This window comes from Emydura macquarii, unplaced genomic scaffold (assembly GCF_026122565.2).
Source record: "Emydura macquarii macquarii isolate MOO-44397 ecotype Brisbane River unplaced genomic scaffold, CSIRO-AGI_Emac_v2 contig_2246, whole genome shotgun sequence".
In the NCBI taxonomy this organism is placed as follows: Eukaryota; Metazoa; Chordata; order Testudines; family Chelidae; genus Emydura; species Emydura macquarii.
In genome coordinates, this window is record NW_027132383.1 from 3,315,697 (window position 1) to 3,338,374 (window position 22,678).

Below are 22,678 nucleotides of genomic sequence, written 5' to 3' on the forward strand. Positions count from 1 at the left end.
TCCCTGCCCCGCAGGCACTGCGAGAGGAGCTGGACGCGCTGCAGACCGAGCTGGACGCGCTGGGCGCTCTGGGCGTGGAGCTGATGTCGTCCTGTGGGGAACTGGACACGCCTGACGTCACCAAGAGCCTGGACGATGTGAGGGCGTCTCCGCTGCGGCTGTGCTGGGTCCCCGTGGGGGGGGGCAGTCACGGGGACCTGGGCCCCAGAAGGGATGGGGAGCGCCGCCTGTCCTCAGGGGGTCACTGGGAGCCAGTGTCTGGGCCAGGGTGGGCGGGGCTCCCTGGGCAGGAGTTCCCTGTAGGCTGGAGTGGATGGGGCTCCGTGGGGCAGAGTTGGTGGGCCCCTCTGTGGGATGGACCCCATGGGACAGAGTGGGTGGGGCTCCATGGGGCACAATGGGTGGGTCACCCTGGGGAGGAGTGGGTGGGGTTCTATGGGGCAAAGTTGGTGGGGCCAACTATGGCAGATCCCCATGGAACAGAGTGGTTAGTGCTCCGTGGGGCAGTCGATGGGATCCCTGTGGCTGGTGTTCCCGTGGGGCAGAGCTGGCGGGGTTCTGTGTGGCAGAGCAGACAGCGCTCTGTGGGGCAGTCGGCAGGGTCCCTGTGGCTGGGGTTCCTATGGGGCAGAGTAGGCAGGGCTCCGTGGGGCAGTCGGTGGGGTGCCTGTGGCTGGGGTTCCCGTGGGGCAGAGCGGGCGGGTCCCCGGTCCCCGTGGCTGGGGTCAGTGGGGCGCAGCAGTGCCAGGCTGATCTCGGTGCCGCTCACCCTCCCTCCCCGCTGCAGCTCTACTCCTCCTGGAGCAGCCTGAGCAAGGCGTGCACGGAGCGGTACACCCGCCTGGAGGAGCAGCTCCAGGCCTCGCTCAGCTACCAGGAGGCCATGCAGGTGCGTCACAGCCCCCGCCCGCGGGCACCTCCCCACACGTGGCCTCCTGCCCGGCCCTGCTCCCACAGGTCACTGGTGGGCTGCAGGTCGCGCCTGGGCAGGAGACAGGGGGGCAGCCCTCGGGTCTGCGGGGAGCAGCCAGAAAGGCCACGTTCTGCTGCTGCCCTGTCGTGAGACGGAGCCGCAGGACAATCCCCCGCCCGCCCCCATCCCTGCCTCCCCACGGACACCCAGCCTCCATCCCAGGGGGCAGGGTCCCTGCAGCCGCCGGGCTGCTCCCGGGGTCCCGGCTGTCCCGGCCTGTGGGGCCAGGTTCGTGGGCCGGTGCCAATCACAGCGTGAACACGTGGGAAAGGGGAATAACCCGCCTGCCTCGGGGCCAGCCCCGCTGGCTGTCAGGGTGCGGCTGAGACCTTCCCGAGGCTGAGTCTCCCCGCCGGCTCCAAAGGGAAGGGGCTGTGGCCGTCAGCCCCTGTCAGCCCCTTCTGGCGGGCCCGTGCCAAGGTCCGAGCAGCGGCTCTGATCCGACGCTCCCCGGCGTGGGCTGGGAGCGCTGCTGTTCCCTGCCGGGACAGTAGCTCCCGGAGGAAGTGCACGCGCTCGGGCCAGCCCAGGGACCCGCCAGTAATGCGCGGCTGTGCCCCTCCCTGAGCCTTGCCCTGCCTCCTCCCAGAGGCTCTTGGAGTGGCTGGCAGCGGCCGAGCTGCGGATGGCGGAGCAGTTCCTGGTCGGGGGGGATCTGGAGATGGTGAGGCAGCAGCTGGCAGAGCTGAAGGTGAGAAACCCTCGGGGTCTTTGCCCTTCACAGCCACCACTGGGGGGGGGCTGGATCCGGGAATGGCTGGTGCCCATCTCCCGCAGTGCCCCTGGCCAGCCAGGGGATCCCGCGCCGTGCGCCTGGGCAGGGCAGAGCCCTTGCCCTCTGAGCCCTCACGCTCCCGTCACCCAGTGAGGCAGGGCAGGGCCTGGGGGAGCGACGCTGGGGTGGTTTGCAGTGGGTTGCTTTCCTCAGCGGGAGGGGCTCTGGGTCCAGGTGGAAACGTGGGCCGTGGGCCCTGTGCAGGTCTGGGGAGCAAAGTCCACCCGGTACCCCCGGCCCCTTGACGGCACAGGGGCCTGGGCTGGCCGGGCCATGCACCCCTGGGGAGCCTGTGCAGGGAGCAGCAGGGTCCCACTGCCGAGCGAGTTCCCAGCAGGGGAGCAGGGTCCCGGTTCGTGGGCTCTGCAAGGGGACGGGACAGTCGGCTAGGTGCCCTCGCGCCTGCCTCTCATGGTCCCGTCCCAGCAGGAGTTCAAGCGGGAGCTGTACCAGAGCAAGGTGGATGTGGAGAGCCTGCAGCACTGTGCCTCGCTGCCCCGGGGGGCTGAGGACAGAGCCCCTCCAGCTGCGCTCAGTGACTTCCGGCAGCGCTGGGACCACCTGGAAGAGGAGATTGTCGGCCGCCAGGTAGGGCTTTCCGGGCTCCTGCTGAATCACCTGCCTCGCCCAGCTGCTGGGCCCACGGTGATGTGGTGGAGCTGGGGTCTGTGGGTGCAGGGAGGAGGGGCAGCTGGGGTCCATGGGTGCGGCTCATGGGATTTCGGGTCTTGGAGCACTCCGGGCATGGGACTCCGGCTGTGCCTGGCACAAACAGGCTCTCGGTGTCCAACCATGTAGCTGGCACCCCTAGATACGACTGCCCTGGCTGACTGTAGGGGGCACAGGGGCTTGAGAGGAGGCGGGAGCCACAGCTACAGGCAGGCTGGGTCTGATGGGTCCGTTTTTTTGCCTCCTATTCCCAGCACCAGCTGGAAGCAGCTCTCCTGGGCCTGGGGCAGTTCCAGAACCAGCTGGAGGAGCTGGTGCAGTGGCTTTCCCACACGGCGGAGCAGCTGCAGGGCAGCACCCCATTGAGCCTGGACCTGCAGAGCTGCGAGATCGAGCTGGCCAAGCACAAGGTGAGCGTGGCAGGGAACGGCGGGGGGCCAGCTGGGATGGGAGGGGAGCAAGCAACATCCAGCAGCTGCCCAGAGTCTGGAGAGCTGCTCTGCGCACCAGGGGCAAGACACCAGGCCACCTGCTTTCTAGCGCCACCCGGGCACTCAGGGACATTCCTGGAAGAGCACGTTGCAGGGCTGGGCTGTTGACCGGCAATGACACCTTGTGCCCCGACGGCCCCCAAGGCTGTGCAGCTGCTGTGCACGCAGGGCCCTCTGCCCCTGGGAATGCAGCCCTCAGGGAGACAGCGAGCGCACAGAGGGGAGGGGGCTCAGCAGAGACTCACAGAAATATGGGGCTGGAACGCACCTCGAGAGGACAGGGAGTCCAGCCCCCTGCGCTGAGGCAGGACCATATAACCCTGGACCAGCCCTGACAGGGGTTTGTCCAACCTGTTCTTGGAAACCGCCGAGGACGGGGACCCCACAGCCCTTTGGAAGCCAGTTCCAGAGCTTAACTCCCCTGGGAGTTAGAAAGATTTTCCCAATCTCTGACCTCAATCTCCCTCGCTGCAGATTGAGCCCATCACCTCTCGTCTCCTTCCCTGGACATGGAGAACAATCAATCACCAGCCTCTTTACAACAGCCCTTAACATGACCGAGGGCTGGTGTCAGGTCTCCCCTCACTCTTCCTTTCCAAAGACTAAAGGGTCTCCGTTGTTTTAACCTTTCTTCCCAGGTCAGGTTTTCTAAACCAGCGGTTCCCAAACAGTGGTACGTGCACGTCCACCTGCTGCTGGGGGGCCGGCCACGGAGTCTCCAGGGGCGCTCAGCCGGGCAGGGGCAGGGGCAGAGCGCAGCGGCCCCGAGCGCCTGGGGGGCCTGGCTGTTCTGCCCCCCGCCACGTGGACACACAATGGCTCAGCTGGCCAGGAGCACAGTGGCTTCCGGGCCACCACCGCTGCGCTGCTTGGGGATGGGGCCGAGCTCGAGCGGCTCCTGGCCAGTTCTGCCCCCCTCATTCCCCCCCCGGACACGCAGTGGTGGGCCAGGAGCTGCTGTGTGTAATAATCCAGGAAATGTATCGTTTCAGTTGATGATAATAATAATCATAATAGTAACAGTTCAGAATAATAATAATAGCTCAGAGTAGTTCACAATAATATTTATGATAACAATAATAGTTCAGAATAGGAGGAAATGTATCAGTTCGGTTCGTCATAATAATAATAGTGCGCAATACCTCCGAAGAGTCAGTTCATAATAAGGGTTTATATTAGGAATTCATCGTTTCAGTTCATAGCAACCGGTTAATAAACGTAGGAGAAGCATGGTTTCAGTTCGCAACAATCAGACGTTTGAACACTGGTTTGTAATTAAAATCTAAAGGGAAAGGTGGCTAGGTTATGGGAAGCGAAAGCAAATGGAACCAGAAAGTCCCTCTGATGAATGTGAGGAGTTGCAGGCGGATGAAGCTGGCATGACATTCCTCAGTGCACTCAAGCAAGCGAGGAGGCCGCTGTCAGGTCTAAAAGCCCTGCAGCAACACCAGCCAGCAAACGCAGGGTTAACCCGGGATGTGCTCCCCGCCAGTTTGCATTTGGATTTACCTGGGGTGGTGAGCAAAGTGAACCAGTTACTTGCTCTGAACTCCTGTCAGATCACTGCATGAAGCCGTCCCTTCTTCAGCGCCATCTTTACACAAAACACAAATCTTCTAAAGACAAACCGATAGGTTTTTTAACAGCAAAACTCAGTCAGTTCCAAGAGTCAAAGAAAGCCATAAACCCTTTAAGTGGCACTAACGCAATGGCTTTAGAAGCGTCCTACAAAGTGAGCTTGAGGATTGCTCCGACTGGGAGTGCGCATACAACGGGGAAGACTCGTGCTACCTGCTGCGCAAGACACAGTTTCATCGGTTCTTGGAGAAAAACCTTCCAAACAACTGGACATTGTTGCCTGGTCTAAAAATACATGACCAACAAGAACCGAAGACATGACTTGCCAGGTGAAAGGCAAGCTAATTAAAAGCCTCCAAAGAAGTAAGTACTTTTCTTTGCAATTAGACCAGAGTACAGACGTAGCAAATTTTGCCCAACTACTTGCATATGTCAGGTTTGAAACAGCTGTGTCAGTTAAAGAGGAATTTTTGTTTTGTGAAGCTCTGTCGAGTCGTACAACAGCAGAGGAGATTTTAAAAAAGCTGGAGAACTGCGTAAGAAATAACGGATGACTGTGGCAAGACTGCATTGGCGTGTGCACCGATGGGGCTCGAGCCAGGACCGGCAAGTCAGAAGGCGTTCTTGCAAAAGTAAAACACAGTGCTCCTGCTGCCCGGTTCACCCACTGCAGCATTCACCACGAGGCGCTCGCAGCCAAGAAAGTGCCTGCCAATCTTAAGAATGTTTTAGATCAGGCAGTCAAAGTGGTCAATTTTGTGAACGCCCGGCCACTCGGTTCACATTGGTTTTCTCTGCTGTGTAACGAAACGGGAAGTGAGCACGAAACGTTACTTTTCCATACGGACGTCAGATGGCTGTCTCCTGGAAAAGCGTTGACTTGTCTGTTTGAACTTTGTTCTGAGTTGCAGATTTTTCTTAGTGACTCTCATTTTGAGTTACATGAACATTTCACTGATGAGCAGTGCCTGTCAAGACTTGCCTACTTGGCAGATATTTGTACACGTCTGGATGAACTGAATGCTGGTGTACAAGGCTTGAAAACAACTCCCTTTAATGTTCACGACAAAGCAAGGGCATTTGTGAAGAAACTTCAGTTTGCAATTACGGGCATAGAGCGAGGTAGCTGCCAATCATTCCCAGTGCTGGACCGTTTTCTCTCTGAAAACAAAGTGAAACTCCCCCCGCCCCTGAGCACTGACATTAAAGAACCCTGTCTTGGTCTGACCCCAGATCTCAGTGAGCATTTCCCCAAAGATGTGATGAAAGAAAACTGGACCAGGAACCCATTTCCACTTGGAGACAGCAGCGTGCCAAGTGACTTCTCAGGTGAGGAGAGGGACCAGCTGACAGAGCTTTCATGTGACGGCGCCATGCAACTGGAATTAAGGCAAATGCATCTCAGTGATTTTTGGCTCCAGAGAAGAGAGGCGTAACCCCTGCATTTCAGACAAGGAACTGACATTTTCGATACCATTCTGCACAACTTACCTGTGGGAGACAGGATTTTCAGCAATAATGGCCATCAAAAACAAGCACAGAACAAACTTAAATGTAGAACGGGACCTTCGCCTGAAACTGACCAAGATTTCACCAGAGATCCACCAACTTTGCTCCGTCAAGCAAGCGCATCCCTCTCATTAAAGGCATCCCAGAAACCTCAGCTGGAGTAAGTTTGTAATCATGCATTTATTAATATTTTGCAAGACTACATAGCTATGCTGTTGCTACAATAACACTATCGATGCAAACACAGGTTTTCAGACAGTTTTCATGCATAGTCTCTTTATAAAGAATTGGTGGTGGTACTACAAGTGGTGGCATGCAACGTGGTAGACTTTGGGAACTGCTGTTCTAAACCTTTTATCATTTTCATTGCTCTCCTCTGGACTGTCTCCTTTGTCCCCACCTTTCCAGAAGTGCGTTGGAGACACAGAACTCCAGCTGAGGCTTCCCCAGTGCTGAGTAGAGCGATACAACGACCTGGACGACACTCCTGTTAATACATCCCAGAATGATATTAGCCTTTTTCACAACGTGCTGATTGCGTGACACACTTTGGTTCGGTATGAAATACTCTCAAGAGACTAAAGAACCAGTGTCAGTCAGGTGCATTGCCAAACGCCAATAACAATCTAGGACAGTCAAAAGGGTCTTTCTGATACCAGCCTCCGGGAAGCCGTCTCCTGCCTTCACCCTGTGCAGAGGATCTGCTCCTAAAACCGCCTTTTTACACCCAACCTGTTATCAAGTACAAGGCACTGTTCACATCATCTGAAACTGGATGTAACCAATCAGCTTTCTACCTTGTTTTTCTGCTACCGTGGTGTCCCCCCTTCTCTCTCTGTTCTGAATACACGCAGTCCAGGGGCTGCAGGGCTGGACGTGCCTGCGAGGTTTGTTACACCTGCCTCCCTCTTGCTATAGTAAAGCACTCATTGGTCCTGCTGTGACAGCGTCTGTATTTGCTTAAGCCAGAATGTACTTTAGTGAGTCCAAGGGGTTATGTGACCTTTAGCATCATAGAGTATAAAAAGCATAGGCCAATCGAGGCTACAGAACTACTAGAAACGTGTTGTTAATGCTGTGTGTGCTTATTGCATGCTAGTGTATGGATGGTGCGGACAATACACATTGTTCATGTGATTTTATATGTATATATATATATATAGAGAGAGAGAGAGAATCATAGAAGATGAGGGTTGGGAGGGACCTTAGGAGATATCTAGTCCAACCCCCTGTTGGAAGCAGGACCAACCCCAACTACATAGATATAGAGTTATATAGAGTTATATGGAGTTATATAGGTTAATGCTAGCCAAGTTATATAGAGTTATATGCAGTTATATATAGTTAATGCTAGCCAAGCATACGTTAGTTAACTCAACCGCCGCACGTTGTGACTCCTATTCAATTAGTGATCTGCTGTAACCCCCGGATCCTGTTCAGCAGTGCTCTACCTAGCCAGTCAGTCCCCATTTTGTAGCTGTGCATTTCATTTTTCCTTCCTAAGTGAAGTACTTTGCACTTGTCTGTATTGAATTTCATCTTGGTGAATTCAGACCAATACTCTAATTTGCCACTGTCATTTTGAATTCTGATCCTGTCCTCCAAAGTGCTTGCAACCCCTCCCAGGTTGGGTCATCTGCAAATTTTATAAGCACACTCTTCACTCCATTCTCCAAGTCATTAATGAAAATAGTGACTAGTACCAGATCCGGGACTGATCGCTGTGGGACCCCAGGAGATACACCCCCCAACTGGACAGCGACCATTAACTATTCTTTGAGTACGGTCTTTCAGCCAGTCGTGCACCCACCTTGCAGTGATTTCACATGGACCACATTTCCCTGGTTTGCTTATGAGAATGTCATGTGGGACTGTGTCAAAAGCCTCCCTAAAATCCAGATACATCACAGCTACTGCTTCCTCCCCATCCAGTAGGCCAGTAACCGCTCAAAGAAGGGAATTAGGTTGGTCTGGCATGATTTGTTCTTGACAGATCCATGCTGGCTATTCCTGAGAACCCTGGTATCCTCCAGGTGCTTACAGACTGATGCTTTAATCTTTGCTCCAGTGTTTTTCCAGATAAGGAGGTCAGGCTGATGGGACATAAATCCCTGTGTCCCCTTTGTTCTGCCTTTTCAAGACAGGTCTTATGTTTGCCTTACTCCCGTCCCCCGGGGTCTCACCCGTCTCAGGAGTTCTCAGAGATCATTGCTAACGGTTCCAGGATTGCTTCAGCCAGTTCCTAGGGCAAATTTCATGAGGCCCTGATGACTTGAATACATCCAACTTACGTGAATATGTCCAGTGCCTTGGGCATGTGCCTGGGCAGAGCCGGTTTGGAGGCCCCTGCAGCCCCGGGCGTGGTGCCAGAGATGGCTCCACCGGGCCTGGGCTGGGTGGCAGGAGACTCTGTCCTTGGTGCTGAACGAAGTGCCGTGGGGAAGTCGACCCCACCTGTGCCAGTCCCTCCCCCTCCGCACTGCACACACCCGCAGAGACAGGCCAACGCCCCGCATGGCGGTGACGGGCCCACGTGTGTAGCTGCCTGGGGGCCATTGCTCAGTGGGCAGGTTCAGCAGCAGAGCTGTCGATTGACTAGAGGTGGGTGAGGCGGAGAAGTGCCTGGCTGCCCCTCTCCAGGCAGAGGCCCCGCTGGGGGTGAGGGGGACGGTCCGCGGCCACGTGCCCATGCCGCACGCTCTCCCGCAGGTGCTGAGGAACGACGTCATGTCCCACGCCCGGACCGTCCAGTCCGTCAGTGAAGCTGGCCAGGGGCTGCTGCTCTCCAGTGCTGGGGACAGCACGGACGCGCTGCAGTGCAGCCTCCAGCAGCTCAGCCAGCGCTGGGACTTCGTCCGGACCGAGACCGAAAGCCGCCAGCTGGAGCTGGAGAACAACCTCAGCCAGGTATGTGGAGCCCACGCCCCCTGCAGCAGCCTTGCCCAGGGCGCTGGGCACTCGCCGTGCACGCGCGGGTCCCACCAGCAGCACCCTGGGCCGGCCCCTCTCCTCCTGTGCCCAAGGAGCTCGCCGGGCCTGGCCCCACACACTGTGTGTCTGCTGTGCTGGGAAGCCACAGGGACTCACCAGCCACAGAGCTGTGCCAGGACCCGCTGCACGTCGGAGCAGGGGGGGAGCTGGCCGGCCTGTGCTCTGCTTGTGGCTGTGAGGCTGGGTTCGGCTCAGTCACTGGCGCTGCTGGAGTCTGAGCCCGGGCTGGCTCAGCAGCATTTCTCAAATGCGGCCACTTCGAGTGCTTGCTCTTGTCGATTCCAGATCGGTGTGTGCGCGCCTCGTGCACGGTTGCCGGAAGGCTTTTCCCCCAGTAGTACCCATAGGTCGGCTCTACAGCCCCCTGGAGTCACGCGTCCATAGCGCTCCATATAAGGGCCCTGCCGGCCCTCCGCCTCCTCGGTTCCTTCCGACCGCCTGTGACGGTGAGCAGGGCTCCACCGCCGCTTGCTTGGCAAGAGTCCTGTTCTCCCAGTGCTTCCTTTGCTCTGTACCTGTGAACAGCTCACCTGGTGTGAATAGTTAGCAGTCAAAGCAGTTGGTAGCTAGTTAGATCGTTTAGGCAGTTCCCCCTAAGGGCTCAGTCTGTTAGTCCAGGGACTGGGGCATGCCTCGGCCCCCTGGGTTCAAACTGGGCGAGGAGCGCAAGAAACCCATGCCAAGGAGCGACCCACACTCCACGTGCATCAAGTGTCTTGGGAAGGCGCACCAGAAAGATGGGTGCAAGATCTGCGGGGGTCTGTCCTCGCACCCAGAAGGAGAAGAGCCAGAGGCTGAAGTTCCCCCCGATGGAGGCAGCTCTTCAACCATTTCTGAGCTCTTCGGAGCCGGGGCCCGGTGCATCGGCATTGGCCAGAAGTGCCCCACCCTTTGTCCGTGGCCTGGCGCCGAGGAAGGACTCAGGTATTTGAGACCCTTGGCACCGTAAGGAGTCGCTGGTGCCGAGAATGGAAAGTGTTCGGCCCTGCTCCCGTTCACCGGTCCCCAGTCATAATAAGTCGGACAGGGGTCGCTCGCCCACTCCAAAGTCTGAGGGCGTAAGGGAGATAGTGCAGTGAGACCCACGTCGGGCCACTCGAGCACTATCCTTAGAACCGTGGCACCATCGACTCCGGCCCCAAGGGGCACCGCGCCACCATGGTCTCCGGGGAGCAAGTCCGAAGCGGAATCCTTAACCTCGCAGAGGAGTCGGCACCAAGGACAAGGGGTGCCTCAGCCATTCACAGGGCCATGGCCACCCCAGTGGGAAAACCCTCAATGGCCCTTCTGGACCCCGTGGGCTTTTCACCAGGCGCAGGGATCCCAATCCGGTCGGTCCTTGTCCTTAGCGTCGCGAAGCAGACTGTACCGGGCTAGATCAGAGACCATCTCCCGACCCGACGCCGACACCGGTACCCAGCAGGAACTCAACCCCGGACACAGCACCGATTATGGAGTCACCTATGCTGGTGCTGAGTCCAGCACCGCCAGCACCGTGGGAGAGTTGGGCCGCCCGGTACCACAAGACCCTCTGGATGCTGAGGGGCAAGAGACTGGTTCTCTAAAGGAGTCGTCATCCTCCTCCCCAGACAAGGCAGTGGCGGGCGTCACTCCGGCACCAACATCCGAGGACGACTGGGCGCCCCAGGACCTTCTCCGCCACGTTGCACGGAGCCTGGGAATCCAGAGTGAGGAGGTCGCCAAAGGGAAATCGGACCCTATGGCAGATATATTGTCCCCATCGGGCCACTGAGGGTGGCCTTGCCATGAATAAAAACTATTGACAAGAACATGAAGTCAATTTGGCAAACTCCATCCTCCATTCCCCCAACTGTGAAAAGGGTTGAGTGCAAGTCCTTTGTCCCATCTGAGGGTTACAAGTACCTGTGCACCCCCCCTTCCCTGGTCGTAGGGGCTGCGACCGAGAGGGAAAGGCAGAGCAGCCAAGGCCCTACACCTAAAGCCAAGGAGGCCAAGAAAATGGACCTATTCGGCAGGAAGGTGTATTCAATCGGGGCCTGTAGCTCCGGGTGGCAAATCAACAGGCTGTCCTGAGCAGATACTCCTATAATACCTGGGGGTGTATCCAAACGTTTGCGGAGTCTATCCCTGCTGACTCCAAGAAGGAGTTTGTGGCCCTCGTGGAGGAAGGCAAGACGACAGCAAAGGCGTCATTACAAGGGGCCTTAGATATGGCGGATGCAGCAGCCCAGACTATGGCCTTGGGGGTATCTATGCATCACAGCTCGAGGTCCAACAAACTGTGCAAGATCTACCCTTTGAGAGCCAGTTGCTGTTCTCCGACAAAACCGACACAAAATTACACAGTTTGAAGGACTCCAGGGCTACCCTTAAGTCCCTGGGGCTACACACACCAGAGGAGACAATTCAGGCCACAGCCTCTCCCCTGGTTTTACTAGCCCCATCAGAGGCAGGACTCCAGTCGTAGGAGGGGCAAAAACAAAAGCAATAATAGAAGGAGGTCCTACCAGTCCTTGTCAGGTAGAAATGAGGGGTCCGCAAAGCAGCCCCCCAGCCCAAAGCAAAACTTTGGAGGGTGCGCCTGAGGACGGCATAGCAGTTCAGCGCTCGGGTCCTCCAAGGGCGATCTCAGGCCCATCCTAGACCTAAGGAACCTCAACAAGTTCATAAAGAAGCTGAGGTTTCGCATGGTTTCCCTGGTGTCAATCGTCCCCTCCCTGGGTCCAGGAGATTGGTATGCTGCCCTCGACCTCAAGCATGCATACTCCCATGTGTCGCTAGCCCCGGGACACAGAGGTTTTTTCAGTTGCATGGTCAGCAGTCACCATCACCAGTTCACGGTGCTCCCGTTTGGCCTCTCGACCGCTCCCAGAGTTCTCACAAAATGCATGGCGGTGGTGGCTGCCTTCCGCAGGAAGCAGGGGATACAGCTCTTCCTGTATCTGGATGACTGGCTGATCAAAGGGCAGTCCAGACAACAGGTAGAATTGGACATAGCGTTCATAAAATTAACATTCACCCGTCCGGTCAACACTCAAAAATCTGTCCTCACCCCCATGCAGAGGATAGAACCATGGGGCGGTTCTGGGTTCAGAGACGTCCAGGGCCTTCTTACCAGACTCTCGTCTTCACAATATCCTCTCCATCACAGATGAGTGGACCCACCACCTATGGTCACAGTCAGAAACTGTCTAAGACCTGCAGCCTGCACTCAGGTGGTTCAGTACGCCAGGCTACATCTCAGGCACTTGCAGACCTGGCTGGCTTCAGTCTACTGCCCCTCCCGGGATTGTAGAGACAAGGTGGTGTCGGTTCCGACATCAGTGTTACCTTCGCTCAGCTGGTGGCTAGACCAGGGAATAGTCTGTGCAGGAGAACCCTTCTCGCCCCCACAGCCCACCATGACACTAGTAACCGACGCCTCAGACGAGGGTTGGGGCGCCCACCTCGGCAGATGAGAACTGAAGGCAGTGGTCACAGGGGGATATCAGCGTGAGAGAGTTGAGAGCAGCACAGTCAAGCCTTCAAGGATGATCTGGTGGGCAAGTGCATTGCAGTAAAAACCGACAAAACGACAGCGGTGTTTTATATAAGCAAACAGAGGGTGCACGTCCTCTCCCCTGTGTCGGGAAGCCCTCGATCTCTGGCACTTCCGGATAACTCACAAGATCCATTTAGAAGCGTCCTGCCTTCCTGGATCCCAGAATGTGTTAGCGGACTTCCTCAGCAGGTCAACAGCGGACCATGAGTGGTCTCTATGCCCAGGTGGGGCGAACCACATCTTCCAGAGGTGGGGAATTCCCCAAGTAGACCTGTTTGCGACGAGGTCCAACAGGAAATGCAGGAAGTTTTGTTCGTTCCAAGGACCCAGTCGAGGCTCAATAGCGGTCGCCTTCCTCATTTCTGGTCAGGTCGCCTGTTTTACGCTTTTCCACCAATCCCATTGATACACTAGGTCCTTCTGAAAGTGAAGAGAGACAAGTCGGTGATTATCCTGATTGCCCCGGCATGGCCGCGCCAGCATTGGTTCACCACGCTGCTCGAGCTCGCTGTAGAGACCCCTCTCAGTCTTTCATTGCTCCCAGACCTGATCACTCAGGATCAGCGTCACCTTTGTCACCTGAACCCCCAATCTCTTCATCTCACGGCTTGGAAGCTCCGTGGCTAAACCAGCAGGAGTTGCAATGCTCAGAACAAGTCAGGGAGATTCTAATGGGTGGTAGAAAACCTTCCGCAAGAGCTACCTACGAGGCGAAGTGGAAGAGATGCTCTCAGCAGAGAGGAGATTCCCCGAAGTCTTTATCTGTACCGCTGATCCTGGACTATCTCTTGCACCTTAAGCATCAAGGGCTTTCGGTATCCTCACTGAATGTCCATCTAGCAGCGATCTGGGCGTTCCATCCGTGGATGGGGGGTGTTCAGTCTTCTCGAACCACACAGTGAGCCTCAAACTCATCAGCCGGCTCCTCAGTGGGCCCTTAATGTGGTGCTGTCTGCACTGATGAGACCGCTGTTGGAACCACTGGCGACAGCTCTCTCTTGTGCTTGTCTCAGAAGGTGGCTTTCCTGGTCGCCATTACATCGGCTAGGAGTGTCGGAGCTGAAGGCTCTGACGTCGGAGCCCCCCACCCCGTGTTTTCCAAGAACAAGGCTCGGCTGTGACCAGGCCCGGGTTCCTCCCAAAGGCAGGCTCTCGGTTTCACTTTAATCTGGACGTTTTCCTCCCACTCTTCCTCCTTGAGCCGCATGCTAGCCACCGTGAGCCGCATGCTAGCCACCATGAGCGAAGCCTTCCTTTGCTCCACGTTAGGAGGGCTTTGGGGAGAACGCCGCCTTTTCGGCAGACCCCCCCAGCTCTTTGTGGCGGTGGCGGACGGGATGAAAGGCCGTCTGGTCTCCGCCCAGACGATTTGAATTCATCGTGGATTGCGTCGTGGATTAGGGCCTGCTATGCGCTGGCAGACGGGCCGGCCCCTGGTTTCACAGCCCACTCGACAAGAGCCCAGGTCCCGATCCAGGGTATTTGCAGGGCAGCGACGTGCTCCTCCATGCACACTTTCGCAGCGCACTGCACCATCGCCCTCAGGCCAGAGAGGATGCGGCAGAGGGCCGAGCGGTCCTGCAGTCAGTTCCACGCTGAACTCCGACCCCACCACCTAAGGGAGTGCTTGGGAATCCCCTGATTGGAATCGACAGGAACAAGCGCTCGAGGAAGAGCAGACGGTCACTCACCTTCCGTGGCTGCTGTTCTTCGAGAGGTGCTGCCCATGCCCGTTCCAAGACCCACCCCTGCCCTCTGTCGGAGTCTCTCGGCAGGAAAGAACTGAGGAGGCGGAGGGTCGGCAGGGCCTTATATGGAGCCCTACGGACGCGCGACTCCAGGGGGCTCCAGAGCTGACCCAACGGGTACTACTGGGAAAAAGTTCCAGCAACTGTGCGGGTACTTGGAATGGACTGGGTGATGACTGCTTGTGGCCACAGCCTCCTGGGTGATGACTGCGGGGCGCAAAGCGGCGGCCCCTCCCCCAGGGTCACTCCCCTCCCCATCACCCTGGCCCCAGACTCAGTAACTAGCTGGGAGGCTGTGACATGGGCTATTACCCCACAAGTGTCACTGGTCACAGCACAGCAGCAGAGAGACGAACGTGCAAAGCACCGGAGTGTGTGTCTGTTCCGTTTCGGTTCGGTAAGGAATAGCGACAACTGCTTTTATGACTGAGTCTGCCAAAAACCCTCCAAACAGAAGCGACAGTGGTTTAGACGCCCACGTGCATATTTATGTGTTTTTTCTAAAGTTAATTCAGTATTTTAGGAAAAATGGTCAGAGCGGCCACCAGCCAAGAGGTGGTGGCCGCACTCTGAGGCCACCAAAACCTTTGTTGTGAGAACCCCTGGGCCTCCCACAGGTGCAGGACGTCACGCTGGAGATCATGGACCTGCTGCAGTGGCTGGAGCACGTGGACCTGCAGCTTTTCTTCTCCAAGCCTGTCTGGGGCCACCCTGACACCACCAAGGAGAAGCTGGCAGCACACCTGGTGAGCAGCTCCTGCCAGGCCCCTGAACAGCCCCTCCTCCCTGCCGTGCCGTGTCTGCCCCAGTTCCCCCACATGCCGTGTCTGCCCCAGCCCCAGGCTCCCTGCTCTGCTGGAGACGCCGCAGTGCTGAGCGTGCTGGGCGCGGGGCTAGGCCAGAGCAGCAGAGGGACGCAGCATTGGTGCTTGTGAGACCCTGTTTCCCGCCCAGCCAGGTCTGAGCAGCGAAGGGGGTGAGAGCAGCTGGCCCCAGGGCTGATCCCACACGCCCGCCCCTCCCCTTGCCAAGATGCTGGGCCCGTCTTTCCTGGGCATTCCCCTCCCTCCTGTCCTCCCCTCCCCTCCGCCTGCAGGAGCCTGAGCCGCCGGCTGCGGGGTGCTGCCGGCAGAGCCCCGTGCCAGCACTGCCCGGGCTGCGCTGTGCTCTCTCCGCAGGAGCTGGGCAAAGAGATGGAGTCCAAGCAGCAGGCGTACCACGGCCTGAGGGAGCGGCTGCAGCGCCTGCTGGCCTCCTGCCGCCTGCCCCGGGCCTGCAGCACTGAGCACAGCCTGCACATCCTGGAGCAGAAGTGGGAGCGCGTCCACCGCGAGGTCCAGGAGAGGAAGGTGCCTGCGCGTGTGTGTGCGTGTGTGTGTGTGTGTGCGTGTGAGGGCGTGTCCTTCTGGCTGGGTTAGTGTGTGTGTCTCACTGACTGGGACTCTGTGTGTGTGTGTGTGTGTGTGTGTGTGTGTGTGTGAGGGTGTGTTTGCATGTCCCTCTGGCTGGGTTAGTGTGTGTGTCTCACTGGCTGGGACTGGGTGTGTGTGTGTGTGTGTGTGTGTGTGTGTGTGTCCCTCTGGCTGTGTGTGTGTGTGTGTGTGAGGGTGTGTGTGTGTGAGGTGTGAGGTGTGTGGCTGTTTGGGTTTGTGTGTGTGTGTGTGTGTGTGTGTGTGTGTAAGTCTCTCTGGCTGGGATTGTGTGTGCATGTCTCACTGGCTGGGATTGTGTCTGTCTGTCCCTTCTGCTTGGAATGGGGTGGGGGCGGGGAGCGTCCCCCCGGCTGGGGGGATGAGGAGTGTCCCCCTGGTTGCGGGGGGAGGGTTGGGGTGCAGCAGGCAGAGCCAGACGTGGCTTCCTGTCTGGCCCATGGGCAGCAGGTCCCCAGCCCGCGGGCCACAGCTGGCATCTCGCCTGCAGTCCCGGCGCGTCTGTAACCGCGATTCTCTGCCAGGAGCGGCTGACGGAGGGGCTGACGGTCACCACCGAGTTCCACAGCACGGTGCAGGAGCTGCTGCAGTGGCTGGGGCAGACGGAGGAGAGCCTGAGCGCCCCGGAGCCGCCCGGCATCGTGCTGCAGACGGTCCTCAGGCAGGTCCAGGAGCACAAGGCGAGTGTGGCTGGCCCAGCCCGTGCAGCCAGCCGTGCAGGGCTCCGAGCTCCCGGCCGGCGCAGGAGCTGCAGGGGCTGCCCAGACGGCTGACCGAGCCTCCCCTCTGGCCCCGTGCCTGCCGTTCCCCGCTGCCCTGTGCCTGGGTGCGTCGCGGGGAGGGCTGTGACCCCCCGGCCCAGACAGGGCCCCGCAGGCCTCACGGCAGGGAATTCCCCGCAAAGGGCGCCTGCCCCGGTCGTGAGGAGGGCTCCGTAAAGAGCCTGCATTGCAGCTCGCTCTGCGTCGGGCTGGGCTGGGCGTGTCTCGCAGGGCCCAGCCCTGGTTTCAGGGCCCCCAGAGCAAACCCGGCCGGTCTGGGGCATGGCTGCGGTGACTTGTGGTGCCCCGGGAGAGCTCCCAGAGCCCGCCTCCAGGCCGGGCGGGAACGGGGCCGGGCTCCCTGCACTGCCTTCCCCGTCTCAGCGTGAGCACAGCCCCACCACTCACTGCACCCCGGGCCAGCCGGTTCCCGGGCAGTCTGGGCCTGTCGTGGTGCTCCATGCAGCTCCCCGGGGCGAGGGAGGCCGGAGCACTGGGGCGGGCAGGCGGGTTTTCCCAGGGGGGGATTGAGGTCGTGCTTGGGTGGGTGCATGTGGCAAAGCTGCCACAACGCGATGCCCCCCAGTGTCTATATGTGGCGTTGCAACAGCTGTGCCTCAGTTTCCTTTATGCCTTCTTTGGCCTGTTTTGGCCGCTGGTGCGCCCTGGCCCTCCAGCCATGCCAGGTAACAGAGCCCAGCCCTTCACAGGGCCCAAATCCAACAAAAGGCCCAGCTGCTGGGTTTCGCTCCCACACCCCTCTGCCCAGCTGCCTCTCACCACGTCTCCTCACTGGCCCCTGGAGCAGACCCAGGCCCCCCAGCCTAGGCCTAACCGCCCCATCACCATGTCTCTTCCCCACTGTGACGGCTGGGGACGCCTCCATCCCCGCCGCGGTGGGGGTGGGTGTATCTCCCCATTTCCGCGGTGGGATTCGGCTGCTCACAACACCGTTCTCCTTTTGTGCTGGGAGCCTGCTCGGAGCATCCCCCCCCCCCCCCCCCCCACCGCTCTTTGCCGGAGCTTCCCCCAGGGCCCTGCTGCCCCAGCCCCGGCTATCTCTGGCTCCCTCCGGCAGGTGCTGATGCAGGAGGTGAGCGCCCGCGGGGAGCAGCTGTCCAGCTTGGAGGCAGTGGCCTCTCGCCTGAAGGACTTCAGCAGAAGGCAGGACTGTGCCGTCATCCAGAGCCTGCTGCTGACGGCCCAGGAGCGGGCGGCCAAGGTGCTGCAGCGGACCGGCGAGCGGGGCGCTGCGCTGGAGGAAGCTCGCAAGCGCGCCAAGCAGGTACCGCCACCGAGCGGGCGCCCCGAGGGCGTGGCCGAGGCCGGGGATGGGGCCCTGTCGCCGGACGGGGCTGCGTCTCTGGGCCCTGCTGATGCGCCCCTCTCGCTCCCTTTCAGTTCAGCGAGTCCCGGCAGCTGCTCCTGGACTGGCTGGATGAGGCGGAGCAGGCTCTGGAGGTGCCCAACGCCGCTGCCACGAGCCAGGAGGAGGTCAAGTGCCAGCTGGCCGAGCACAAGGTGCCCCCTCCCCAGCCCCCTGCACCCGCAGCCAGCGAGACGCGTGCTCGGCCCCGCGGGGGACACGGGCTGCCCTGCCGGTTCCCCTGACTCTAGGGAGGAGGGTCTGTGCCCGGATCTGCACTGTCCGGCGGCTCCCATGTGACACGCTGTTAGCTCCCTTTGGCCAGAGCTGTCCTCAGTGGCCTGCTGGGCTCCTGGGTCCTGTTCAGCGCCAGGCAGGTGCTCTGAGTCTGGGGTAAGCTCCAGGGGCTGGTGAGGGCTGGGTCCTGGGCGTCTAGGATCGGACAGAGCCTAGGGAGAAGCTGCCAACGTATCCTCCTTTCCACAAAGGCACCGAAGGGCTTCCTGCTTTGGTGGCTGGCTCGGCCCGGCAGTGGCTGGCACATGCAGGTGACAGACCTGCCAGGCAGAACTGACCAGCTGTTCTCGGTCCCCGTGGGCGCGAGGAAGGCAGGGCAGCGACTCCAGGGAAGCAGGCAGGCGGCTGAGTCCTGACCAAAGACAAAGGGCACTGTGCTCCGTACACCGACTCAGCGACAGGGAGTGATGCCAGGACACAGCCAGCACGGCTTTCCCCGGAGCCGAGCCCAGCCCCGGCACTGCGTGGCACTACAGCCGCGCCCCCTGTCTGCGTGCAGCGGGCCCCCTCCCGCAGGCAGCATGCACAGGGGCAGGTCCTGTCACAGCCCCGCAGCGCTGACCCTCTGGGCAGCAGCATTCGGAAGCCCTCCGCCCCGCTGGGACTGCCCTCCTTGGCGAGGATTCCTGGGGATGCAGGAGACTCCCCTGTGCTGACCCACCGGCTCCCCGGCCCCATCGCCCCTACAACTCCTGCCGGTCTCCCCTGGCTGACCCAGTGGGCCTCGTCTCATCCCCTGCCCATCTCCCCTGGACTAACTGCCCTCTCCGGCGCTGCAGGAGTTCCAGAAGGTGCTGCGCTCCAAGCGTCCCATGTACGAGGCCACACTGCGCAGTGGGCGCCTGCTGCGGGAGAAGGCCCAGCTGGCCGAGGATGTGCAGCCGCTGGAGGAGCTGCTGGGGGAGCTGAAGGAGCACTGGGACGACGTGTGCGGCCGGGCTGTGGAGAGGTGAGCGCTAGCTTCTTGGGCAGCTGGTGTTATGCCCTCATCCTGTTGGCACTGGTCTCTGCTGGGCCAGCACACATCGGTGCTGGGTCCTGGTGCAGTGCCTGAGATCCCTGCCACACCCTCGCTCTGTTGGTGCTGTGTGCCCCCCATCTTCTCCTTGGCCCCCGACCCTGGGGGTCTGTTGTATTAATGTCAAAGGTCAAAAGAGTTAAAGCTGTAAATTCTGCCATGGTGCAACAAAAAAAACAGTGATCCAAAGGGATTCAGGGACCGTAGTTTTCTTTGGTTGCTTGGCAAACATCCCAAAGTGTCCATCCTACAGCTGAAAGTTCATTGATCATGCACACGGAAGAACAAGAATTGCAAACAAGGATTTATACTGCAGCTGAAATGGAATGATTATGCAAAACAAACAATCAAAATCTTTCAAGTCTCCCTCCTTTTGGAGGTGAAACAGAGCAACCTTTCTTTGATGACAAGGAGAAGGTTAATTTACTTTCAGTCCTGATGTGTGAAGGGTCTGCACATTGCATTTTAAGGCACTTGGAAGAGAGGAAGGTGATCAGGAACAGTCAGCATGGAATCACCAAGGGAAAGTCATGCCTGACCAACCTGATTGCCCTTTGTGATGAGATGACTGCTCTGTGGACGTGGGGAAAAGAGTGGACGTGATATACCTTCACTTTAGCCAAGATTTTGATACAGTCTCTCACAGTATTCTTATCAGCAAGTTAAAGAAGTATGGGTTGGATGAATGGACTATAAAATGGACAGAGAACTGGCTAGAGCATAGGGCTGAACGAGTAGTGATCAGTGGCTCCATGTCTAGCTGGCAGCCGGTCACAAGCGGAGTGCCCCAGGGGTCTGTCCTGGGGCTGGTTTTGTTCAACATCTTCATTGCACCCTCAGCAAGTTTGCAGATGACACTAAGCTGGGGGGAGTGGTAGATACCCTGGAAGACAGGGATAGGATACAGAGCGACCTAGACAAACTGGAGGATTGGGCCAAAAGAAATCTGCTGAGGTTCAACAAGGACAAGTGCAGAGTTCTGCACTTAGGACGGAAGAATCCCATGCACAGCTACAGACTGGGGACCGACGAGCTAGGCAGCAGTTGTGCAGAAAAGGACCCGGGGGTAACGGTGGATAAAAAGCTGGATATGAGTCAGCAGTGTGCCCTGGTTGTCAAGAAGGCCAATGGCATATTGGGCTGCATTAGGAGGGGCATTGCCAGCAGGTCGCGGGAAGTGATTATTCCCCTCTATTTGGCACTGGTGAGGACGCATTTAGAATATTGTGTCCAGTTTTGGGCCCCCCATTACAAAAAGGATGTGGACACATTGAAGAGAGTCCAGCGGAGAGCAACAAAAATGATTAGGGGGCTGGAGCACAGGACTTATGAGGAGAGGCTGAGGGAACTAGGCTTGTTTAGTCTGCAGCAGAGAAGAGTGAGGGGGGATTTGATAGCAGCCTTTAACTACCTGAAAGGGGGTTCCAGGGAGGATGGAGCTAGGCTGTTCTCAATGGTGACAGGTGACAGAACAAGGAGCAACGGTCTCAAGTTGCAGGGAGGGAGGTCTAGGTTGGACATTAGGAAAAAGTTTTTCACTAGGAGGGTGGTGAAGCACTGGAATGGGTTACTAGGGAGGTGGTGGAATCTCCATCTTTAGAGCTTTTTAAGCTAGGCTTGACAAAGCCCTGGCTGGGATGATATAGCTGAGGTTAGTCCTGCTTTGAGCAGGGGGTGGGACTAGATACCTCCTGAGCTCCCTTTCAACTCTATGATTGTATGATCAGCTACTGCAGAACAATGGTTCCTAGTCTCTGTGGATGGGAAGAACACAGTAGCTGGGGCTGCCTGCCTGAGTCTGCAGACAGGCGCTCTGCTGTCAGAGCTAAGATCTGCTCTAGGAGTATTTTGGGGCTGGTCTCTGAGTGGTGCTGTACAGGAGGACAGGCTGGATCATGGAGTCTGGGAGTCCATCCCAAAGGGCAGCGGTGTGGAAGTGGCAAGGCTGCGGGTTGGTGGGCAGGGGTTTGGACTAGACACCTGCTGAGGTCCCTTCCAACCCTATTCTTCGATGATTCTCTGATCACTGGTTCTAACAGACAGACTGACACAAGCTGGAGGACAGGTAGGATAGAAAAGGGGTGAAATCTGCCTTTTGTTGATGTCTTTGGAACACTGGACAGCTGTCTGTCAGGGACGGATGCTCTGGCTGGCTGGTCAATCAGAACCTTTTGCTTGGACCATTCCCTAAAAGAAGGGAGCGGAGCAGGATCTCCCATGGCTCTGCGCTCCTGGCGATGGGGTATCCCCACCGATGGGCGGAGGATTGGACGCCAGGGTGAGATGATGAGTTTTGGCACTCACGAGTGAAAGTAAAGTTCCTAAAACAAGAGCAAGGCACAGATGGCCTTCCCCTCCAGAAGAACGTCTTTCAGCCTGCCCTGTTCCGTCCGTCAGGGAAGATGAGGCGAGCTGAGCTGGGATGCAAGGTGGGACCAGGGGGAGGGGTTGAGTAAATGGTTTTTTCAAAGTCTCTTGTTAAGAAACAGAAGAAGGGAGAGTGGGCGGCACAGCTCACCCCGGGCTGTTTCGCCCACTGATGAGGTCTAAGGCCTGCACACGTCCTGCTCCACTAACTTCTGCTCACAGCTGCTGCTCTGAGCAAGCTGATGTCCACAGTCCTGCAGTCAGATCCGTGGCTCCTCTTCCATTTGAGTTCCCCAGAGGGGTACATTTTGTAGGCCCAGTCCTCACAACAGACCCACTGTCCTCACTGCTCCTGATCTCCCTCACGCATTCGCCTCGCACCGTCCGTGCCCCCTCTGCCCGGCACAGGCGCCCTCCCCTACGCCCTGCCCAACCCTTGGCCCCAGCAGCCTCTCAGCGCCTGTCCCTCCCGTCCCACAGCCGTGGGCAGGGACTCTGGGTGTGTGTATGGCCCTGCACCCCAGCTGCCTGTGTGACCTGTGACTGCACTGCCAGGCCAGATCCATGGGGCAGCGCCACGTTCCACCAACACATGCCCCTCGGGCAGCGCCGCAGGTCTCCCCCGCTCCCCACGCACAGGTACACACACACCAGTTCAGCCGTGCAAGCAGTGCTCACAGTGACACTCAGCTGTGCCCCCAAGGAACCATGCGAAGCCTCCAGATCGCTGACGCTGTTCACTCAGCCCATCAGTCCTTGTGTATGCAACACAAAAACGATCCCCCTTCCCGTATTTCTCCGGGAGTGAGGCCGCCCCTGTCTTCAAGGCACTGTTGAGTGTGTGTTTCCTGGCACTGGAATGGATTCATCCAAAAGGGACAAGATTGTAATCTCAAACACCAGCGCTTCAGGGTCCGATTGCGCACAGCACCTGTTACATGTGTCCCTGCACACAGCACCATGAGAATCTAACACCCTGTTACATGTGTCACTGCGTACAGCACCATGAGAATCTAACGCCCCGTCACGTGCGTCTGTGCGCACAGCACCGTGAGAATCTAACGCCCCGTCACCTGCATCCATGCGCACAGCACCGTGAGAATCTAACACCCTGTTACATGTGTCCCTGCGCACAGCACCGTGAGAATCTAACGCCCTGTTACATGTGTCCCTGCGCACAGC

At 58.3% G+C, this 22,678-nt stretch overlaps 1 protein-coding gene across 1 annotated transcript in view; it reads left to right on the forward strand.

The window, feature by feature from the left end:
• PLEC (plectin) overlaps nt 1–22,678 on the forward strand; it is a 147,577-nt gene that overhangs the window by 108,888 nt on the left and 16,011 nt on the right. The window contains exons 54-65 of the mRNA XM_067560057.1: nt 15–137; nt 788–889; nt 1,563–1,664; nt 2,178–2,336; nt 2,672–2,827; nt 8,705–8,902; nt 14,875–15,003; nt 15,436–15,606; nt 16,212–16,367; nt 17,527–17,733; nt 17,850–17,969; nt 18,891–19,060. Of these exons, the coding sequence (XP_067416158.1) occupies nt 15–137; nt 788–889; nt 1,563–1,664; nt 2,178–2,336; nt 2,672–2,827; nt 8,705–8,902; nt 14,875–15,003; nt 15,436–15,606; nt 16,212–16,367; nt 17,527–17,733; nt 17,850–17,969; nt 18,891–19,060 (1,793 nt within the window). The remainder of the gene's footprint in view (nt 1–14; nt 138–787; nt 890–1,562; nt 1,665–2,177; nt 2,337–2,671; nt 2,828–8,704; nt 8,903–14,874; nt 15,004–15,435; nt 15,607–16,211; nt 16,368–17,526; nt 17,734–17,849; nt 17,970–18,890; nt 19,061–22,678) is intronic.